This window comes from Solea senegalensis, linkage group LG17, assembly GCF_019176455.1.
Source record: "Solea senegalensis isolate Sse05_10M linkage group LG17, IFAPA_SoseM_1, whole genome shotgun sequence".
Classification (NCBI taxonomy): domain Eukaryota; kingdom Metazoa; phylum Chordata; class Actinopteri; order Pleuronectiformes; family Soleidae; genus Solea; species Solea senegalensis.
In genome coordinates, this window is record NC_058037.1 from 12768434 (window position 1) to 12786320 (window position 17887).

A 17887-nucleotide genomic window follows, 5' to 3' on the forward strand; every position below is an offset into this window, starting at 1 on the left:
AAACATGGTGGGATAAAGCACGGACCATATCCTTAAGCCTTTCATTGAGGAAACTGGAGAACCCGGAGAAAACTCTTGTTTCGACCGGGGTCGCGAACCCGAGTGTTCTTGTTGCAAAGGCAAGAGCGCTAATCATTACACTAACCAACGTGTGGCCCCTAACCTGGGAACTGCCTAATAAAAAGAAGCTTAAAGGCATTCATTCAATAAATCGATTCCCCATTGGTGCTAGAGGGCTGTCAAATTAAACTTAAAACAATAACAACGCTGCTGTGTTTGTTTAATTCACATTCTATCACAGAGTTAAGTTAAACTTAACCAATCTTTTACTCATAAAAGTTGTTATAATTGACAGAAACACAGTGAAGAGGCAGTGCAGGGCTTGTATTTTCTTTGAAGGAAGTTTTGTCAGTTTTATTTATTTTTCTCAATCCAAACTTCCTCTGCTGTTGTGGGGATGAGACGTGTGCCTCAGAGCCACTGTCTGACGATCAAATCACACATTTATCTGTGGAAATTAGTAAAAAAAAACAAAAAAAAACAATATATTTTGGGTGAAGTGGCCCCTTTCATACTTAATAATTAAGATATCATTATTTGAATTCTTATCAGAAGTGAGTATTGTTTTACTTGGAGTATTTACTTAAAGAAAATACTGCAGTCTTGGCGCTGTGTTTTCTCCTGACTCGTGTTTTCCCTCTGTGTGTTAGAAAGAGGGCTTGTGGCTGATGTGCGCGCCGCAGCAGTGGGTCCAGGTGGAAACAGTTACCTCCTCAGTCTAAACTGCATTTATCAGATAAAGAGGGCCTGACACACCTTGGAGACGCCGCAATTAGAGGTCACTGGTGTGTGTGACACTCCGCCAAAGCTCGCATACCTGCACTGACGAGGAAAATCAAGTATAGAAATATGACTATGCGCACACACGCACACACATCCTGAATGCTGCTCTTCATTTAGGCTGCGTTAGCTTTAGGGTTGTTTTCCCCCAGTGAGCCATCGCTCATTCATGGAGATACAGTTACAGCGGTTTCTCCGTCTCACCTAAACAACTCTGTCTCGACAACTGGAGGGCGATCATGAAAAAAAAGGAGAGAATTAACTCTGTTTCTGTCAAGTAATTAAATCACTCTGTGGCTCTGTCATCTGAACTCCTCCATGCCTTCAAACAACATACAAGTCGGCGAGTAAACACTGGAAGACGTCATGGTGTGGTGCAAATCCACAGGCGAAAAAAGACTTGTTCCCAGCTATAAATAGACGGTTTTCAGGGGATTTTAAGGGGCGCGTTTGAAATGTTGCCCAACTGCAGACCGTGCTTTCCCCGTGTGGTTTCTGTGTTTCACTGCGAGCTGAATGAGAATGGATTTGACAGAAAGCGGATGTTGTGATATCTTCTGAATCACACAGCTCCCTGTAGACGTACGTCTGAGTGTGTGTGAGTGTGTGATGCGTCGTTATTTTGCAGAAATCTATCTCCTGAAATCAAAAACCACTGTGGATTAGTCACAGGCACAAAGGATGTAGTCACAGTTCCTCAGAGCCAGTAGCAGCGTTGTACAAAAGTGACTCCTTCTGTGTCATTGACTGCGGTCTTGCATTTTTTAATTTATGATCAGTTTGTCATTCATTTTTCCCAGATTAGGTCTGCCTTGTGCCAGTAAACCCTCTCTCTCTTTCAGATAAGAAGAAGATTCGGGAGACAAACCCCAACGACGAGAAGTCTTCAGAAGCAGAGCGAGGAGGAGGAGGAGAAGGAGGAGAAGGTCTTCTGAGGCCGAGAGGCATGAATCCCATCATCAACCTAACCTCTGGCTCGAACAACATGGCGCTTATCAGCAACGCACTGGCAGCCTACAACTACATATCAGGTCGGGCGAACAGTCACGCACGCGTCAAAGGCACAGAGACATCAGTCGAGAGTGCATATGTCGTGCTTTCTGAAGTGTGATTTACCGAGTTATTGACTGCGCTGTGCACGAGCCATGAGACTGTCAGGTGCACAGCTGCCTGCAGGGAAAACAAGGGGAAAAACAAGTTTAAGCCAATTAACCCAAAGGTCTGACCTAAAATAATCCATGGCAGCTCAAATGAGGACACAGTTTGTACCAAAGCCCATAGAGAAAATCACTGATTTTTTTTACATCACGCCGCGCAGGAGTTTTTCATCCACTGCTGCCTCCGTCAGTGAGTTTAACCCTTTAACACCTAAGCCTCAAAATGTGTTTTTTGCTTATTTTAACCACTAAAGGGCCAGAGAATGTCTTGTAACAGTGCTTTTGCCATTTTTTTATAGAATAACTTTCAGTATCTGGCAGTTATTTACAGTTGACTGCATGTTAAAATACTGTTTTAACCATTTAAAATGAAGAAAAACAAAGGGTTTTATTTAAAGGAGTAATGTGTGATAAAAGAGTTTCAGCCAGAATGAAAGGAAGACAGTGGGAGACTGTCTTGTATATCAGTCTCACCACTGAGGTTCTCTTTGGGAATGACGAAGATGGACAGGATCGGGAATGAGTCAATCAGAGGAACAGCACGTTAGATGTTTTGGAGATAAGGTCAGAGAAGGTCATGTACAGAGGAGGGATAGTGAGTATATTGGTAGAAGGATGTTGGGGTTGGAACTGCCAGGCAGGAGGTCCAGAGGAAGACCAAAGAGAAGGTTTATGGATGTAGTGAAAGAGGACATGAAGTCAGTTGGTGTGAGAGGAGGTGTTAGATGTGGCGACCCCTGAAGGGAGCAGCCGAAAGGAAAAGAAGAAGACCATAGTTGTCTCAACTCTCTCCTCTCTAGTGACAAAGACACTGATTCGCTGGCAACAGCGCAAATGAAATTACCGTAATAACAACTTCTCAGCATTCAGAAACTGTTGGAATTTTTCAAATAGCACAATACGTCGCATAAAAACAGTGATGCAAAGTGCGATATGCTTGGTGTTAAAGGGTTAAATGGGCTTTTTTTGGGACTTTGATGTTTGAAAAAGAAAGTGAGCGTTTCCCACACTTCAGTTTCCAGTCGGATAAAGTGCAGTCAGCACATCCGTACATACATCATATGCTTGGACAGTGAAATTAGAGACAGTGGGATTAGATTGTACATGGTTTTGTGTGCGGTTTGTGTGTGTGGTACGCTTTAATTTGGGTAAAAGACACTGTTTTTTTCTTTCTTCCGCGGGGCTGAGTGGTGGGTGAATGTGGGCTTGAGGAATGCAGATGTCGAGCAAGATAATGACCACACACACACACACACACACACACACACACACACAGTCACCTGCAGAAGATTTTATAAGTATTTGGATACTTCCTGTTCTCTAACCACCTCGATAGATACATGCCATACATTAAGTTTACGATGTAGATTATGATGACGTCGTAGGGAATGGGAGCGACCACAGCAAGCCATGAGAGAACTTTATGGTATGGAAGTGCATGAAAACCAGGACGATTCACAGTAACAAAAAAGTTTAGACTGGGAGTGTTGATGATAAAGGCTCTTTAGAGCATCACAAAGCAGGAGCTCATAGTATCTCACAGCATGGAGGCAACTGGTGTCTCTCTTGCTCATAACAACCAACATCAACAACATGCAGAGATGCATTTCTGTAGCAGAGAGAAGGAGAAGCATTACAGTGACTGACTGAGACCTTGTTGTATGATGTCCTTCGTCTCTTGTCTCTCCCCTGCCACAGACCACCAAGAGCGGGCGGCGCTCTTCTTCGTCTGCGGCGTGTGCCTGGGCCTCTTCCTCACGCTCTTCGCGCTGGTCATCCAGATCTCGTGCCGCACCGACTGCCAGCCCCGCAAGCAGCCCCCCGCCAAGAAGCGGCCGCGTCCCGCCGACTCGTCGTCCGACTCCAGCGACTCCGACTCGGACTGGGACACCACCTCGGACCTGTCGGCGCGCCGGCACCGGCGGTTCGAGCGCACGCTCAACATGAACGTGTTCACGTCGGCGGAGGAGCTGGAGCGGGCGCAGCGGCTCGAGGAGCGGGAGCGGATCATCCGGGAGATCTGGATGAACGGGCAGCCGGACATCCCCGGCACGCGGAGCCTCAACCGGTATTACTGAGGAACCGGCGACGTGGACGTTGACATTTTCAGAACGCACTTGTGTCGGAAACAGCTCTGACGACCAGGCCTGAGGAGTGAGGATGCAACAGTGGACTCGTTGGTGTATTCCTGCGGGTATCATAAGCTACACCCCATTTAGTAAGCTTTCTGCACGGTAAGCTCACTTCTACTGTTTGCTGGAAGCTGACAGTGCGTGACCTCAGCAGGGCTTTCTTTTGAAATGCGGATTTATGGGTGGACTACGTGAGGACTGAAGGACCGAGTTGGGTCTCTTCTTTTGACTTAAGGGCAGCTTGCAAGGGAGACCATGATGACACTTGGAGCGTTTCCCATCAGTGACCTCCAGTATTTAAGCGTGGACGATATCAGACAATCTTTCCTGCCTTTGGAAACTTTATGAAACCAAATTATTTTTTTTGTGTGGGGTGGGGGGGGATTCATCTCAACCTGTATGAAATATATTTTATAATATTTAATAGTTTATTGACGTCGTTTATGTTTTGTTGTTGTTGTCCTCAAGTATGGTCGAGCTATTTTTTATACGTAGCGAAAAAAAAGGGTTGTGCGGCACCTCAGGGATGCGATCCTAGTGTTTCTGCGTTTCTGTGGCTTCGATGTTTATTCGCTGCCCCGAAGAAGAGGATGAGTCAGCATTTTTTTCTTTTCTTTTTTTAGAGAGGGAGAGAGAGAGAAAATTTAATAAATATATCATATAAAGAGCCTCAAAGAGGATTCCGTGATGATTTAACCTTATTTTTGATACAGTATGTTTAATCCACAGTGCAGTGCCTTTTCTTTTCTTTTCTTTTTTTTTTAGCTATTAAGTCACTGTTTTTCGAGAGTGCAGCTGGTGTTATCGCTCATTGCCTATAGTGAAATGATTTCATTGGAGGTAGAACAATCAAAAATTGCACTTGCTGCGTCATCAGATCGACAAGACGGTGCCAGTTTACGTGTGAATATGTTGGGAGATCCTGGATCTCGACACCAACAGGACTCTTTGCTAAATATTCATCTTTCTGAGAGACCCGTGCTTAACGGACGCTCGTGGCGATCACGGCCGTCTGAAGAAGGAACGAGCACACGAGCGCAAAGTGGATTCACACAAATTTGCTCCTCTTCCAGTCACACTGCCAGTTTTTAAAGATATAAGCTATTGTCGATCCAGTTCTGCTTCTGGATTCAAGCATAGAGATGATTATAGTTTTCATAAGGAATAATAATAAATAAAAAAAAGCTTGGTATTTTTAACTGAGAGGTTTTTAACGGAGAATACACAGGACATATTAGGGTCATCCACGTACTCATAATAGTTTTTATTGGTTTCAACAGTTTTTTTTTCTGTTTGTGCTTAAATGGAAACGGAATTGTGCCGATAGCTGGTAAAGTGAGACCAAAATATGACACCTGTGCATGGAATAAACTGTTCAAAATAACCCCATGTGGTCTTTAATTTCATGTTTCTTTGCAAAGTTGTGTTTTGACGCCTTCTTTGCGGCAATTGGCGTTCATAATGTTATTGGACTGCTTCCTGATTATTCCCTTATTCCTCATCCAGTCTTGATTCTCTTATGGACAATGAATACGTTGCATAGTGTGGCAATTACAACTGCATCTTTGAATGAATGAAATGCCTTTGAGATAGACTGGCATTGCTCGCCCTCTGGTGGCCATTTACGGGCACTACAGTTTGTGTCAAGCTCCTGTGTGGATAAGTGATCTTATCTTTGGTCAATTGAATTCATGTGAGAGTGAAGTCAGCTGTTGTTTTCCATTCGTTGTCGTTTCAGTCACTGACTCCTCCCACGGTTCTTGGCCACGTTCAACATGGCTGCATCTAGAATTAGATGTTTTAGACGTTTTTTTGCACACACTGGGCGCAGGAGATTGGGGTGCCTTGCTCAGGGGCACCGCAGCCCTTGGCTCGACTGAACCGGCAACCTTCCAGTTACAAGCACAATTCCCTTCCTCTTGGTCATGGGGCTGTACCTTTTATACAGCTTTTCAAAACGCTTCATTTTAACTTTTTTTTCTTCACAGTTTTCCCCATTGAAAATGAATCCTTTGAGTGAAAGAAAAAAAAGTCCTGATTAAGAATTGTCAAGGGCAGCATTATGCCTCTCAGTGTGCAGCCTCAGACAAATTATTATTAGAAAGGAACACATTATATTCTCTTCAGTATTCATGAACTTACAAGGAAATGTGCATTTGAAAGGTGCCAAATAAATATAACAACAACTATAATAATAATTATAATAATTTCCTGCAGGCTGTACACTGAGAGGTCCAATGCTGACCAGATTTCTTCAGGTTTACCTTGTCCCGGCGAAAGCATCACCTTCATGTTGTTCCTTTGATGTGCGTTACATCATTTTCGTGTCGCCGTTGTTGCCCTGTTTACTGTTTATACCGACAACCCTTGAGCCAACAGATTTATTTTCAACCCTCACACTTGTGGCACACGCACACACGCTCTGTCGGTGTCAACTCCCATTGAACACCACCACTTCCAACCGAGGGGAAAAAAATGTCTTGGAACAAGAACAACTTTGGATTACCGTTTTTACCAGGAAACTCTTTTCGTGACATAACGGTAATGTTGTGGAGCAGGACGTGCCCAAACTCCTGTCACATGAATCCTTTAATTTAAATGTTAGATTGAGATTGGATAAACCTTTTCATGACATAAGGACTGTATGAAAACACACCAGTGTCAAACTGTGTTGTTGATTTTGATCGATGGTCTCTCCCTGCAGAAAGCACATTTCCATCGGCCGCAGACCTTGGTCTACCAAGATGGCTTTAATCTGGCCTATCACCCAACGGTTGGCATCGGAGGAGAACCCCTTTTATTAGAGCAGTATATCACGCACGGGGAGATCGACTTCGACTTTGACGCGCCACAGATCGACGATCTCGCCTTGGATCTGTCGTCCTACCACCGACCCCAGACCCTGGTTTACAGGGACGGCTTAAATGTGGCCCACCGGCCGCCTTTCCGCTCTGGAGTCAAACCCATTCTGTCGAAGAAGTTGGGCCCGCGGGACAAATACGAGTTCTCCTTTAAGCCGCCAAATATTAGACATTCACAGGACTCTTTTGTCGGGGGCTTCTCCCCAGATTACACCCCAGGTTACATCAACAATGACAAGGTAAGGGAAGAAGAATATTTGATGCCTTTTCTCATGCGGCTGTTCTTTCGTGTCATTGCTCACCGTTCTTTCTTTCTTGTAGGTGCTGCGCTTTTTTGCATATTTTAAGGAGGACTGCCAGTACTCGGCGAAAGAGGTGTACTGCGTGCGCCCCGTGGTCCTTTACTACTACCTGCTGGACAACACCATGGAGATGTTTGAGCCGTCGGTGACCAACTCCGGGATGCTCCAGGGCAAGAGGATCAAGCGGCATCGCTTTCCCAAGAACGAACAGGGAGATCACTACGTGTGGAAAGACCTCAACCTCGGCATTGACCTGGAGGTGTACGGGGTCATGTACCACATCACGCAGTGCGACGCTTTTACAGAGGTACAAAAGCGGCGTGATTTCGGTGTTTCTCACGTGTGTGGCAAACATGTTCTCGACGTGAATTCTTGTTTGTTATACACAGAAATTCCTGGAGCGCGAAGGCGTTATCTTGAACGACCCCGAGCTGATGCCGGTGGACCCTTACACCAAACGCCGGGAATTCCACCCGCCGTGCCACACGACACCCTCGTGCTTCGACCGCCGGGGCAAATTCCTCGCAATGGAAGGCAAGGTAAGTAGAGACGGAGGAGTTTTAGAATAAGAATGGAAGAGGACGCATTTACTTCGGGTTGTCACCTGGGAACATCTAAGTCTGTGGGGTTTCTTTTTTGCTTTTTTTCTGGGTGTTTTCAAGGTGCTGCAGTTCTTTGCCATGTGGGAAATCAACGACGACGGAAATGTGCCCGTTCTCATCAAGTATTACCTCGTGGACGACTCGGTGGAGATCAGAGAGATCCCGGCGCACAGCACCAGGAGGGACGCGTGTCAGTACTTTCGCAGACAGAGGATGTACAAGAAACTCAAAGAAAGTAAGACACGCAAACACTTGAGAAACTGTGTTGGTGATACTGGGCCTCTGGTCGTGCGCAGGGTCCATATTTACACTGGTCTTATTTCTTTCTTTTCAGAGCCGTTCCCCCGCTGTGTGCTGGAGGTGTCGGACGAGGACGTGGAAGAGTATTACACGCCCGTAGATTTCCAGCTGGGCCAAAGGATAACACTGTGGAGCAAAAACTTCTTCCTGTACGACTGTAACGCCTTCACCCGAGAGTATTACCAATACAACTACCCTCGCATGAAGATGACGCCCATTGAGATGCCGATGGCGGTAATCAAGGAAGTGCACCCGGACAGGAAGAAGGTGATGGACTGTGGAAATGCAAGTGACCTGTTGGTCCTTAAAAATGATTTCATTCTTCTTATTATCACTTGTCTATGTTGGTTACAGTTGCCGGAGATTCCTCCCTACAATGGCTACGGGTCACTGGAAGATTCCCTCCAGAACTGTTTGTGTCTGATTCCCAAACCTCCCAGAAAGAATGTGTTAAAGATGCTGGAGAACGACCACAAAGTGTTGCATTACAGTGCCAGACTGGTGAGATCAAATAACACCCAATGTTTTTTGTGATGTTTCTTGTTTAATCCAGGGAGCGGAACACTTAAGACTTTACTTTGAATCCCACGTTATTCCAGGACTCCCAGTATCTGGAAGACCACGGACGATGTTTCCTGCTGTCCTACCACCTGTCCACTGACACGATCTCTATTTTTGAATGGCCCATTCCCAACTCGGGCATCATCTCTGGCAAGTTCCTAAAAAAGACACGCATCCTCAAGCCAGACTCCACCATGGAGAAGCCCGAGTACTACTCACCTGCAGATTTTGCGATTGGAGCCACCATAGAAAGTGAGATTCACAGCAGCCGTTATTTGCAATATTTAGTTTCAGCACGACTAATGTCTTAACTTTCCCTCTTTCCTTCCCTTTGTCTTTAGTTTTCAGCCACCACTTTGTGTTGACCAACGCTGCCCGCTTTGTGCTCACGTACTTGGAGTCCATGGCGAGTCAGATTCCCGCACGCACGTTGGACTCGTTGCGCCAGAAGATGGGCGTGCAGACGACAGATAACTAGCCGGATCGACATGTTTCAATTTGGCCATCTTAGAAATGACTCTCTGCCGGTAGGTGTCACTTCCATAACTTGTTGTGTGTGATTAATTCTATTTTAAGTATGAATTAAAGCAGCGCTGACTGGACTCTAACATGTTGAGTCACCAACTGAACGACCAGGGGGGACACATGGCTTTTGAACGGTGTAGAATTCTGGACGTTGCTTGATGGGAAGCTGCTGTTGCTCACTGTGCCCACTGTGTGGTGCTAGAGAGAAGGCGGACCGACCACACCACTGACAATTTCATGAGAATACGCACACTTCTGGCAAACAGCGCAGTTGGGAACGCCGACTCCTCACCGATCAAAAGCACATGAAATTCTCAAAACCGTGGTTGCCGTGGCGACCGATGTTCAGATCAAAGGCAGACGAGGGTGGCGTCTGTCTCCATTCATCTTCAGTGGGGAGCAAGATGCCAAAAGTTGTGGAAAAGAAAAGAAACGGAATAATACTAATTTGGCCTTCACACCACTTGACGTGTGTGCCCTAAATATCATATTTATATATAGTATATAGCGTATAAAGGACTTTCCCGAACTACTGATTTACAAAGTACAAACCATGCACCACTTTATGTTGGAAACTGTCCTTATAGCTACACTGGTTCAACAAAAAGGCCACGATTCGTACAGCTTTCACCGTCAACACAAAGAAATCATACGACACGGTGAAAACTACAATAACAAAACATAAAAGTCCATATGAGTCTAGTGAGACTTTATTTTAACAAACTGAAAAATGAAATACAAATAAAACAAAGTACAATTACCGTGTGCGCCATCACTTCCTGCCTCCATAACAGTGGTCCCGCATCTGACCCACAATCCCCCAGTTCAACCTCAAACAAAACCCAGTCATGTGACCCTGCACTTTCAAAATAAAATGACTTCAGGGACTCACTTCAGGGTATTTAAGTGACAATAAAATCATTTTACCGACATGTATTTATTCACTTTTAAACACATAATGAACTCATGTCTGTAACGATGAAAGTTACAGTCCTCCTTATGGAAATAGACAAATCAAACTGAAATCGCCGCCTAGCGCCCCACAAACACATTCCACTCTTTGATGATCGTGTGCTTAAATCACAAGGAGACTTGCATCAATGTGTCACAGGGGGAACCAGCTCGACTTGATATGTGTATAAAATCACGTAGTATATTTGTTTTCATTCACAGTTTTGCGAGAAGACAACAACAACAACAACAGAACAGAAACAATAAAAAAGAATGAATAATGTAAGAAAATGGTCCACTCTTGCTTTATTTATTGACTTATTTTGGGCAGCCCATGATCGTGAGCTTGTGAGCGGAGTGAGGGTTGCTGGTTCGAGTCCCCGCCAGGTCAAGCTCAATATTCAGCTGTAAAAACTTAATTGTGCTTACAGACAATCGAGGTCTTTTTGTCTCTTCTGAATATGCAGAACATTCACTGTGATCTGGACAAATACAAATGAGTAAAGGCTCTTGTGATGTGGTCAAGTCTTCTGTCCCTCTTGTGTCTCTCAGGCTCGTGGAGACAAATCTCTGAGATGTGGACGAACAGGCGACGGGACAAACACACCGAGGACACGGAGCATCGACCAATTCACTAAGATGTTAAATCATCTTTGATTTGGATGCACGAGGACAGACTCCCAGTGACTTGCTACTGACACTTGGAGTCATGTACATAAAGTCTACCACTCTATACTATTATAGTTTGTTTATGTTCTGTTTTAAACTTGAATGGGATTAAACTGTGGCAATATCTCCTGTGCATGGATTCAGTTATTTGTGTTTGTTTGTTTTAAACGTGCTGTTTTTGTTTTATTACGTCATATTTTGCCTTTAATTTAATTGTATTGTATTAACTTTATCTATGCAGTTAAACTGATGCATTGCCCTCGGTCAGAGTGGGATTTGTTGGCGTTGCCTGCCCCCTGGTGGTCAACATTTGGCGCTACTGTTTGAATAAATTCTCCATAAACTGACACAAATTACGAGTTTCCGTTCATTTTTAAGATGAGCAGCGGATTTAACGAGATAATATTTCATTTTGATTTATTTTCATTTATTGTTTTTCCACTAAATTGGATGATTTTTCTTTCCCTGTTGTGCCGTTTCCATGGAGACCGTAAACGTACCGCGGTGGTGCTGTCGCGTAGGATTTCACAGCTCGAGCTGAAAGAATTCAACTTAATAACTTAAATACAAGAAGCCAAAGTTGGATGTGAGCTATGTCTTGGAACTGGAACAGTCACGGGTTACCGTTTTTGCCAGGAAACACTTTTCGGGACGTAACGGTAAGTATTTTGTGACGTAAGGCCACATTGTTGTATACTTCTTATCTTAATGAGGAATGAGACTATTGGATTTCAGCGGTTTTTATATGTTTTATAATTAAAGAAAATATTCTCCTGTATTTGACAAATAACACGCTAAAATTAGATTTCAGTTTATTCAGATTTCATAGATTTTGTATGAACTGTAAGAACTCTCCACACTTGAAATGTTTTAGGAATGTAAGTAAAGAGACCCACATGTGGATCACCTGTCACAACACTGAAGTAAACATCATAAATAATCATTTTCTCAATATGGATTGAAAAATGGACGATAATGATAAATGGGTTTACAAATAAATCCATTTATCAGTTTCATAATCGTTGAGGAGAATTGAAGGAGCTCACAGTTACAGGACAAAATGAATGCAGAAAGGCAAATTACTGCACAAACAAGCTAAGAATAATATAGATTCTAGAAGTTGAACTTAAAAGAAGTGTATACGAATATCTGTGCAGGATATGGGAAGAAAACCATCCACATACAGAACAGATCAAAACCAAAATCTACATTTTTCTGGCTTTTATACGTCCATTCTGTCAAACCAGTCTATTCAAATGGCGGCCCGTGGGCCACACGTGGCCCATAACCAACTTCTCGGTGGTTCCACCAGAAACACTGAGAAATAACTAGAGAAACACTGCATGCATTCCTACAGTAGGTCTGATGGGGACTGACAGCAATGTTAGTTCTTTTGTGTTCGTATAAATGACATAGAGAGAAACAAATGCTCCTGTGACAAAACAATGTCATTGCAGTCTAACACTAGTGTTTCTGTCTTAGTACATCACGTACAGACATTAGTAAAGGGTCAGTATTGTAACAGCGGGCTCACACTGGTCCTCTCCTGCAGAAGTCCTCCTTCCATCGGCCCCAGACGCTGAGCTACAGATGTGGCTACGCTCTGCCTCGTCGCCCCGTCGCTGGCATCGGACAGGACCCTCTTGTATCGGCGCAGCTGATGCAGCAGCAGGAGAGCGAGTCGTCCTTTGAGACGCCTGATATTTGGCCCGCGCGTAGCGACCCTTTCGACAAGGGCCTCTCTAAAGAATTCGTCCCAGCTTACGTGGCCTTTGACAAGAAGGTGAGGTTCAGCAGAGGATCTGATGATTCTGGATTTCGTTCTCCTTCTCACCGTCCCCTTTGTTTCCTGTTAGGTGCTGCGCTTCTTCGCGTACTTTCAGGAGGATACCTCGAGTTCCCCTGAAGAGGCGTACCGCGTCCGGCCCGTGATCGTTTACTACTACCTGGAGGACGACAGCATGTGCATCTTCGAGCCCACCGTGAAGAACTCCGGCATCCCACAGGGAAAGCTGCTGAAGCGGCATCGCTTTCCCAAGAACGAGCGCGGGGAGCATTACCTGTGGAAGGACCTCAACGTTGGCATGGACCTGCAGGTGTACGGCATCAAGTACCACATCACGCAGTGTGATGCTTTCACTGAGGTCCACATGTGTGTCTTTGTCTTTCAGTATGTCCAGTGTCCAGTCATCAAAATGTACACGGCAGGTGTGTAAATTCCTCATTTGCTCTTGACAGGACTTCATGGAGAGTCAAGGCATCGTTTTGAAGGAGCCTCAGCAGATGCCAGCGGATCCTTACATCAAGCGGCGTGAAAACCCTCTGCCCTGCACCACGAAACCACCTGAGAGCGACAGCATGCAGCAGTTTCTCACTATGGACCGCAAGGTGAATGAAAACCCCAAACTCCTCATCGAGTTTTGCCATCAACAGAGAAGTAGAGTAACATTCCTCCCACGCTCAGGTGCTGCGGTTTTTCGCTCTGTGGGACGACGATGACGGGGAAACTAAGCCGGTGACCGTCCAGTTTTACCTGGTGGACGACACAGTGGAGGTCAGAGAGGTCCACAAGCCCAACAGCGGTCGGGATCCCTTCCCGATCCTGATGCGCAGGCAAAGGCTGCACAAGACACTCAAACCGAGTAAGGGTCTCAGACCACATGGTGTCGCGGTGGGTGGTGGGATTTATAGGGTCGTGTGTAGGTTTTCACAACAACAACAACAACAACAACAACAAAAACATAGCAGTGAAAGAATTAAACAAGTTGGACGATCTCTGATTTACCTTTTTTTTTTGCCAGGCACCTTTTTAAGGGGATGTTATCCCTGATTGTACTTAGTGTTGCACGACCGACTGTGGCCGGGCAGATTGCAGAGTTATAAGAATAAGAAAATAGTGGCATCATCGTCATCATAATAATAATAATAACAACAAAGCCTTCTATGTGTGAGAGGTGAAGGAGATAAGGAAATCAAGTAAATCATGTAAAATATCCCCTAGAACTATCAACCTTCACTAACCCACCTCTTCACAATCACTTTGAATGTATGATTTCCATTGTTCTTTTATGTCCATTTTGTCCTCTTGTATATGTATTTTTTGTTTTTGCTCTGTGCTTGAGCTTTTGTATATAAATAAAATGTATGTATGATTATTACTGCACTTCTTTCTTGGCAGAGCCGTTCCCTAGCTGTGTGCTGGAGCTCTCCACGGAGGACGTGAACGAGTTCTACTCGCCCAAAGACTTCCAGCTGGGTCAAACATTGACTCTGCTCAGCCGTCGCTTCTTACTCTACGACTGCGACGGCTTCACCAAAGAGTATTACCTCACCCACCACCCTGACGTGGAAATGAAACCCAGTGAAATACCAAATAAGGTGGAGGACGTGCACCGGGACAGGAGGAGGGTAAGACACTGGGAGAGACTATGGGTGTGTTGTATTGGAAATCCCAACTTCTTCTTTGTGACTCTCAAACATCCATGTGTGATTCAAAGCTGCCACAGATTCCTCCCTACAACGGCTACGGGTCACTTGAAGACTCCCTCCAGAACTGTTTGTCTCTGATTCCCAAACCTCCCAGAAAGAATGTGTTAAAGATGCTGGAGAACGACCACAAAGTGCTGCGCTACGGTGCCATACTGGTGAGATAATAACACAGAGCAACGTGTTTGTCTGTGTCAGCCCTTCTGGTCGCATTACACTGTGACCCACAGAGCAGGAAAAAAACGATAATGTTAGACGCAGGAAACGTGTTTTTATCGACCATAACAGTAAAGACTGAGATTATACGGCAGCCAATACAGGCTACACAAGCTTTCTTACAAGTTGTAGATAGTTATAAAAACACCACAAGACTATATACCAGGGATGGGGTGATTAGAATTTAACATTATAATAAAAAAGGGAAAATTTCCTTTGTCAGATCAATCAAAAATGACAGCTCTTTCACTGTAAAATATCATACCCTTAATGCAAATAATAAACAAACACACTTTGTTTGTTTCTTGTTTTAGAGTTTATTTTTTACAATTATTGCTACAATATTGTGAATGGGAAATCTGGGGTGTTTGCACGCTGCACCTTAACTGGTTCCTTTTTGTGTGTCATCTTTGTTTGCGCCATTTTTACTTGATATAAAAAAAAAAAAAAAGAACACACACACACACTGTGTTGTTGACCTATCGACCTACGACACTCACATTCCAGGACTCCCAGAATCCTGAGGACGAGGGCCGACGCTTCGTTCTGTCCTACCACCTCTCCAACGACATGATCTCCATTTATGAGAAACCCACTCGCAACTCCGGCATCCTCGCTGGCAAGTTCCTGGAGAAGACGCGCGTCCCCAAGCTGGGCTCCACTGTGGAAAACCCCCAGCTCTACTCACCTGTGGATTTAGTCATCGGAGCCACAGTGGAAGGTGAGATCCACAGTGGCCTAAAATGTGTTTTTGTGTGTGTTTTATTTTCCTGTGTAGGCATCAATGTCACTCTTGTCTTTCCCAATGTCTGTTGCTGTAGTTTTCGGCCACCGCTTTGTGTTGACTGACGCGGCCCCGTTTGTGCTCTCGTACTTGGAGTCCATCTCGAGCCAGGTCCCTTCGCAGACGTTGGATTTAATGCGGCAGAAGCTGGGAGGGGAGACGCTCGCCGACCGGCAACCAGGTGACCAAAAACGGATCAACGTAGGCGTCTAAACTGATCTATTTGGACGATACACATCAAATTAAGCCCAAACCTCTTTCTCTTTTGTTAAATTAGGTGGCGAAGCCGCAGAGCTGTCGTCATGACGACGGGCGAGGGCTCACAGGAACACATTGACGCAATAAAACTGAATGTTACACAAAATTTAATTTGTCTAATTAAACATGGCAACGTACGCAAATATACACATTGTTGGTGTGGTTAAATTTTAAAAGACCTATTTTATTTATAAAATACACATACAGTTAGGTTTGATATTGATTCACCTCAATTCCCACATCATCCACTGGCTTATACAGTATGTTTATAAATAACATCTAACGTCGTGCACATTTTTCTCGCTATAAGAAGATAATGTTCCCAGTAGAAATGTGTGCAGTGTAAACACAAACTGTACGCTTCTTTCAGAAAATTGCATTATTTAATAAAGTAATTAACAAAACAGTTAAAAAGAAAGAAAGAAAAATCAAAAACGAAGAGACATGGAATGGCATGCTACAGTATAATATCCAACATACATACTTGATAGATACATTATCTGTTAAGTGACCAGTGACAATCATAGGATTTCTGTTTGTTTCTGGTTTTTTTAGATGTAAATCATCAGAAGAACACTATTGTTTGGCCTGAATCCCTTTCTCTGACAGGGTAAAAAAGGGGGGGGGCGTACAGTAAGCTCCTATTGTTCATCTGTAACATTTGTCTTTTTTTTTTCTTTTCCTTCTTCTTCAATGCATCAGACCCGAGAACGAGCTGCAGACCGCTGCGATGTCAGACAACACTACAAACAAATACAGTACTTTAAAGTGTGAGGAGGAGCGCGGACACGTTCGTCACCGCCGCGCGTACGGTCTTCACTGTAGGGATACAATGGTGTTCCATAGGAATGGGATAGCAGGCTTTGTTGTGTGTGTGTGTGTGTGTGTGTGTGTGTAGGGGGGGGTGTATAAAAATACTGATATGATGAGAAGAGTAAATGTCTGTCGGGCTCAGGATTTGGATTTCATTTTGTCCAGCATTCAAGCCTAAATCTGCAGCGACCGAGTCCCTTTATTAGCATCTCAGGACGTTGTCAACCAGAGGCCCCCAGTGGCCAGTGACCACTGTTTTCCCCGTTAGGCTGTTGACACATCTTAGTCTCGGTTAAGGCCACTTGGTTCAGGTCAGTCTGTGCATCCTCTTAGGGTGATTTGAGTTTTTTAGTCCGAGGAGAGGCTCCGTTCTCAGCTTTAAGGACTCCATTTTCGTGGTGACCGACTGACGGGGAGAGGAGAAAGCGAGGTTAGACGGAAGAAGAGACAAATGTTGTGGAGCTGCTCTCAGGGAGCGTTAGGGAACATAGCGGCGGCGATTCTACTCACGCGAGTCTCTCTTAAGTGTCCGTAGGGGCTGTTTGGGCGCTGCCTTCTTGCGGACGGCCTGTTCGTGTCTGAATTCCCTCCAGCGCCTGAGCTGGAAGCGGATGAACTTCCATAGAAGCCAAGACTGGGTCAAACACACCAGCAGTAGAACGGTCATCCTGAAGGAGCCCGAGACAAGAAGATTACTAGAACATATTTAAATGATCATTTCTCTCTGCTCTCTCCTTTGAATCAAGGTCTAAAGAATCATTTTTCACATTTCTCAGGATTTTACTTTACTGTAACTGCACATATAATTTCTCTATTATTTCAAGGAATGTTCTGACATGTTAAATAAATGTCCAACAGTTTGCTTGAGAGGCTTCATAATAATGGCTGCAGGGTGTGAAGGATGATTGGATGAGAAATGATTGCTAAATCTCACATGGACAATTAAATGGAGACAGACGTTGCCTGTCTTTGAGGCACGGTAGTAAATTTCTTGATTTATTTGAATGTTCTTTGTTAAAAGAACACACCAGTGTGTGCAGTGCCGACCTTGACACTGTTTGGATGAGAAATGCAAGAGATTCGGGTAAAAATTGCTAGAAGTGCCCCGTTGTACAACAATATGAATATGTCAACATTTAATGGGCAGTTTTTGCTCTAACAACAACCAACCATTATACACTAATGTAGGACCTACAGCAAATCATGTTTTTTTTTTACCTAATCAGTAAAGTGTTGAAGTTTCCCATCTCCAAGTCCAGGCCCTGGTTCTCGGTGCGAGCTAAACCAAACCCGACAGCCAGGAACATTAGGGTCAGAGTGGCCATCCGTGTGAACACGAAGCCAATCGCCCACAGGTCAAACCTGAAGCACAACACGCCGAGAACTTAGGATCAATATGATGAAAAAACAAAAAACAAGGCAACAATAAA

The 17887-nt window shown here is 44.5% G+C and overlaps 4 protein-coding genes across 7 annotated transcripts in view; 3 read left to right on the forward strand and 1 right to left on the reverse strand.

Moving 5' to 3' along the window:
* LOC122783956 (protein eva-1 homolog A) overlaps positions 1 to 5042 on the forward strand; it is a 68996-nt gene extending 63954 nt beyond the window's left edge. For all 4 annotated transcript variants that reach the window (XM_044048946.1, XM_044048949.1, XM_044048948.1 and 1 more), the window contains 2 exons: positions 1683 to 1871; positions 3696 to 5042. In XM_044048946.1, coding sequence (XP_043904881.1) covers positions 1683 to 1871; positions 3696 to 4075 — 569 coding nt within the window. In that variant the 3' untranslated portion in view covers positions 4076 to 5042. The remainder of the gene's footprint in view (positions 1 to 1682; positions 1872 to 3695) is intronic.
* Positions 5043 to 6345: 1303 nt separating this feature from the next.
* Positions 6346 to 11253, forward strand: LOC122783959 (EF-hand domain-containing protein 1-like). Its single transcript, XM_044048951.1, has 10 exons — positions 6346 to 6670; positions 6834 to 7229; positions 7312 to 7599; positions 7682 to 7831; positions 7955 to 8129; positions 8229 to 8461; positions 8549 to 8695; positions 8794 to 9007; positions 9097 to 9282; positions 10784 to 11253. The coding sequence occupies exons 1-9, from the start codon at positions 6605 to 6607 to the stop codon at positions 9231 to 9233; spliced, it is 1806 nt and encodes a 601-aa protein (XP_043904886.1). The 5' UTR covers positions 6346 to 6604; the 3' UTR covers positions 9234 to 9282; positions 10784 to 11253.
* Positions 11254 to 11395: 142 nt separating this feature from the next.
* Positions 11396 to 15789, forward strand: LOC122783744 (EF-hand domain-containing protein 1-like). The gene is made up of 10 exons (XM_044048564.1): positions 11396 to 11559; positions 12453 to 12683; positions 12757 to 13044; positions 13139 to 13288; positions 13365 to 13542; positions 14079 to 14308; positions 14398 to 14544; positions 15110 to 15323; positions 15424 to 15567; positions 15664 to 15789. Exons 1-10 carry the CDS (start codon positions 11494 to 11496, stop codon positions 15690 to 15692), a joined length of 1677 nt encoding a protein of 558 aa, XP_043904499.1. The 5' UTR covers positions 11396 to 11493; the 3' UTR covers positions 15693 to 15789.
* A 932-nt stretch (positions 15790 to 16721) lies between these two features.
* On the reverse strand, positions 16722 to 17843 carry LOC122783745 (translocating chain-associated membrane protein 2-like). The gene is made up of 3 exons (XM_044048565.1): positions 17676 to 17843; positions 16968 to 17125; positions 16722 to 16863 (listed from the first exon to the last, which is right to left on the reverse strand). Exons 1-3 carry the CDS (start codon positions 17780 to 17782, stop codon positions 16787 to 16789), a joined length of 342 nt encoding a protein of 113 aa, XP_043904500.1. The 5' UTR covers positions 17783 to 17843; the 3' UTR covers positions 16722 to 16786.
* Between the last annotated feature and the right edge of the window lie 44 nt (positions 17844 to 17887).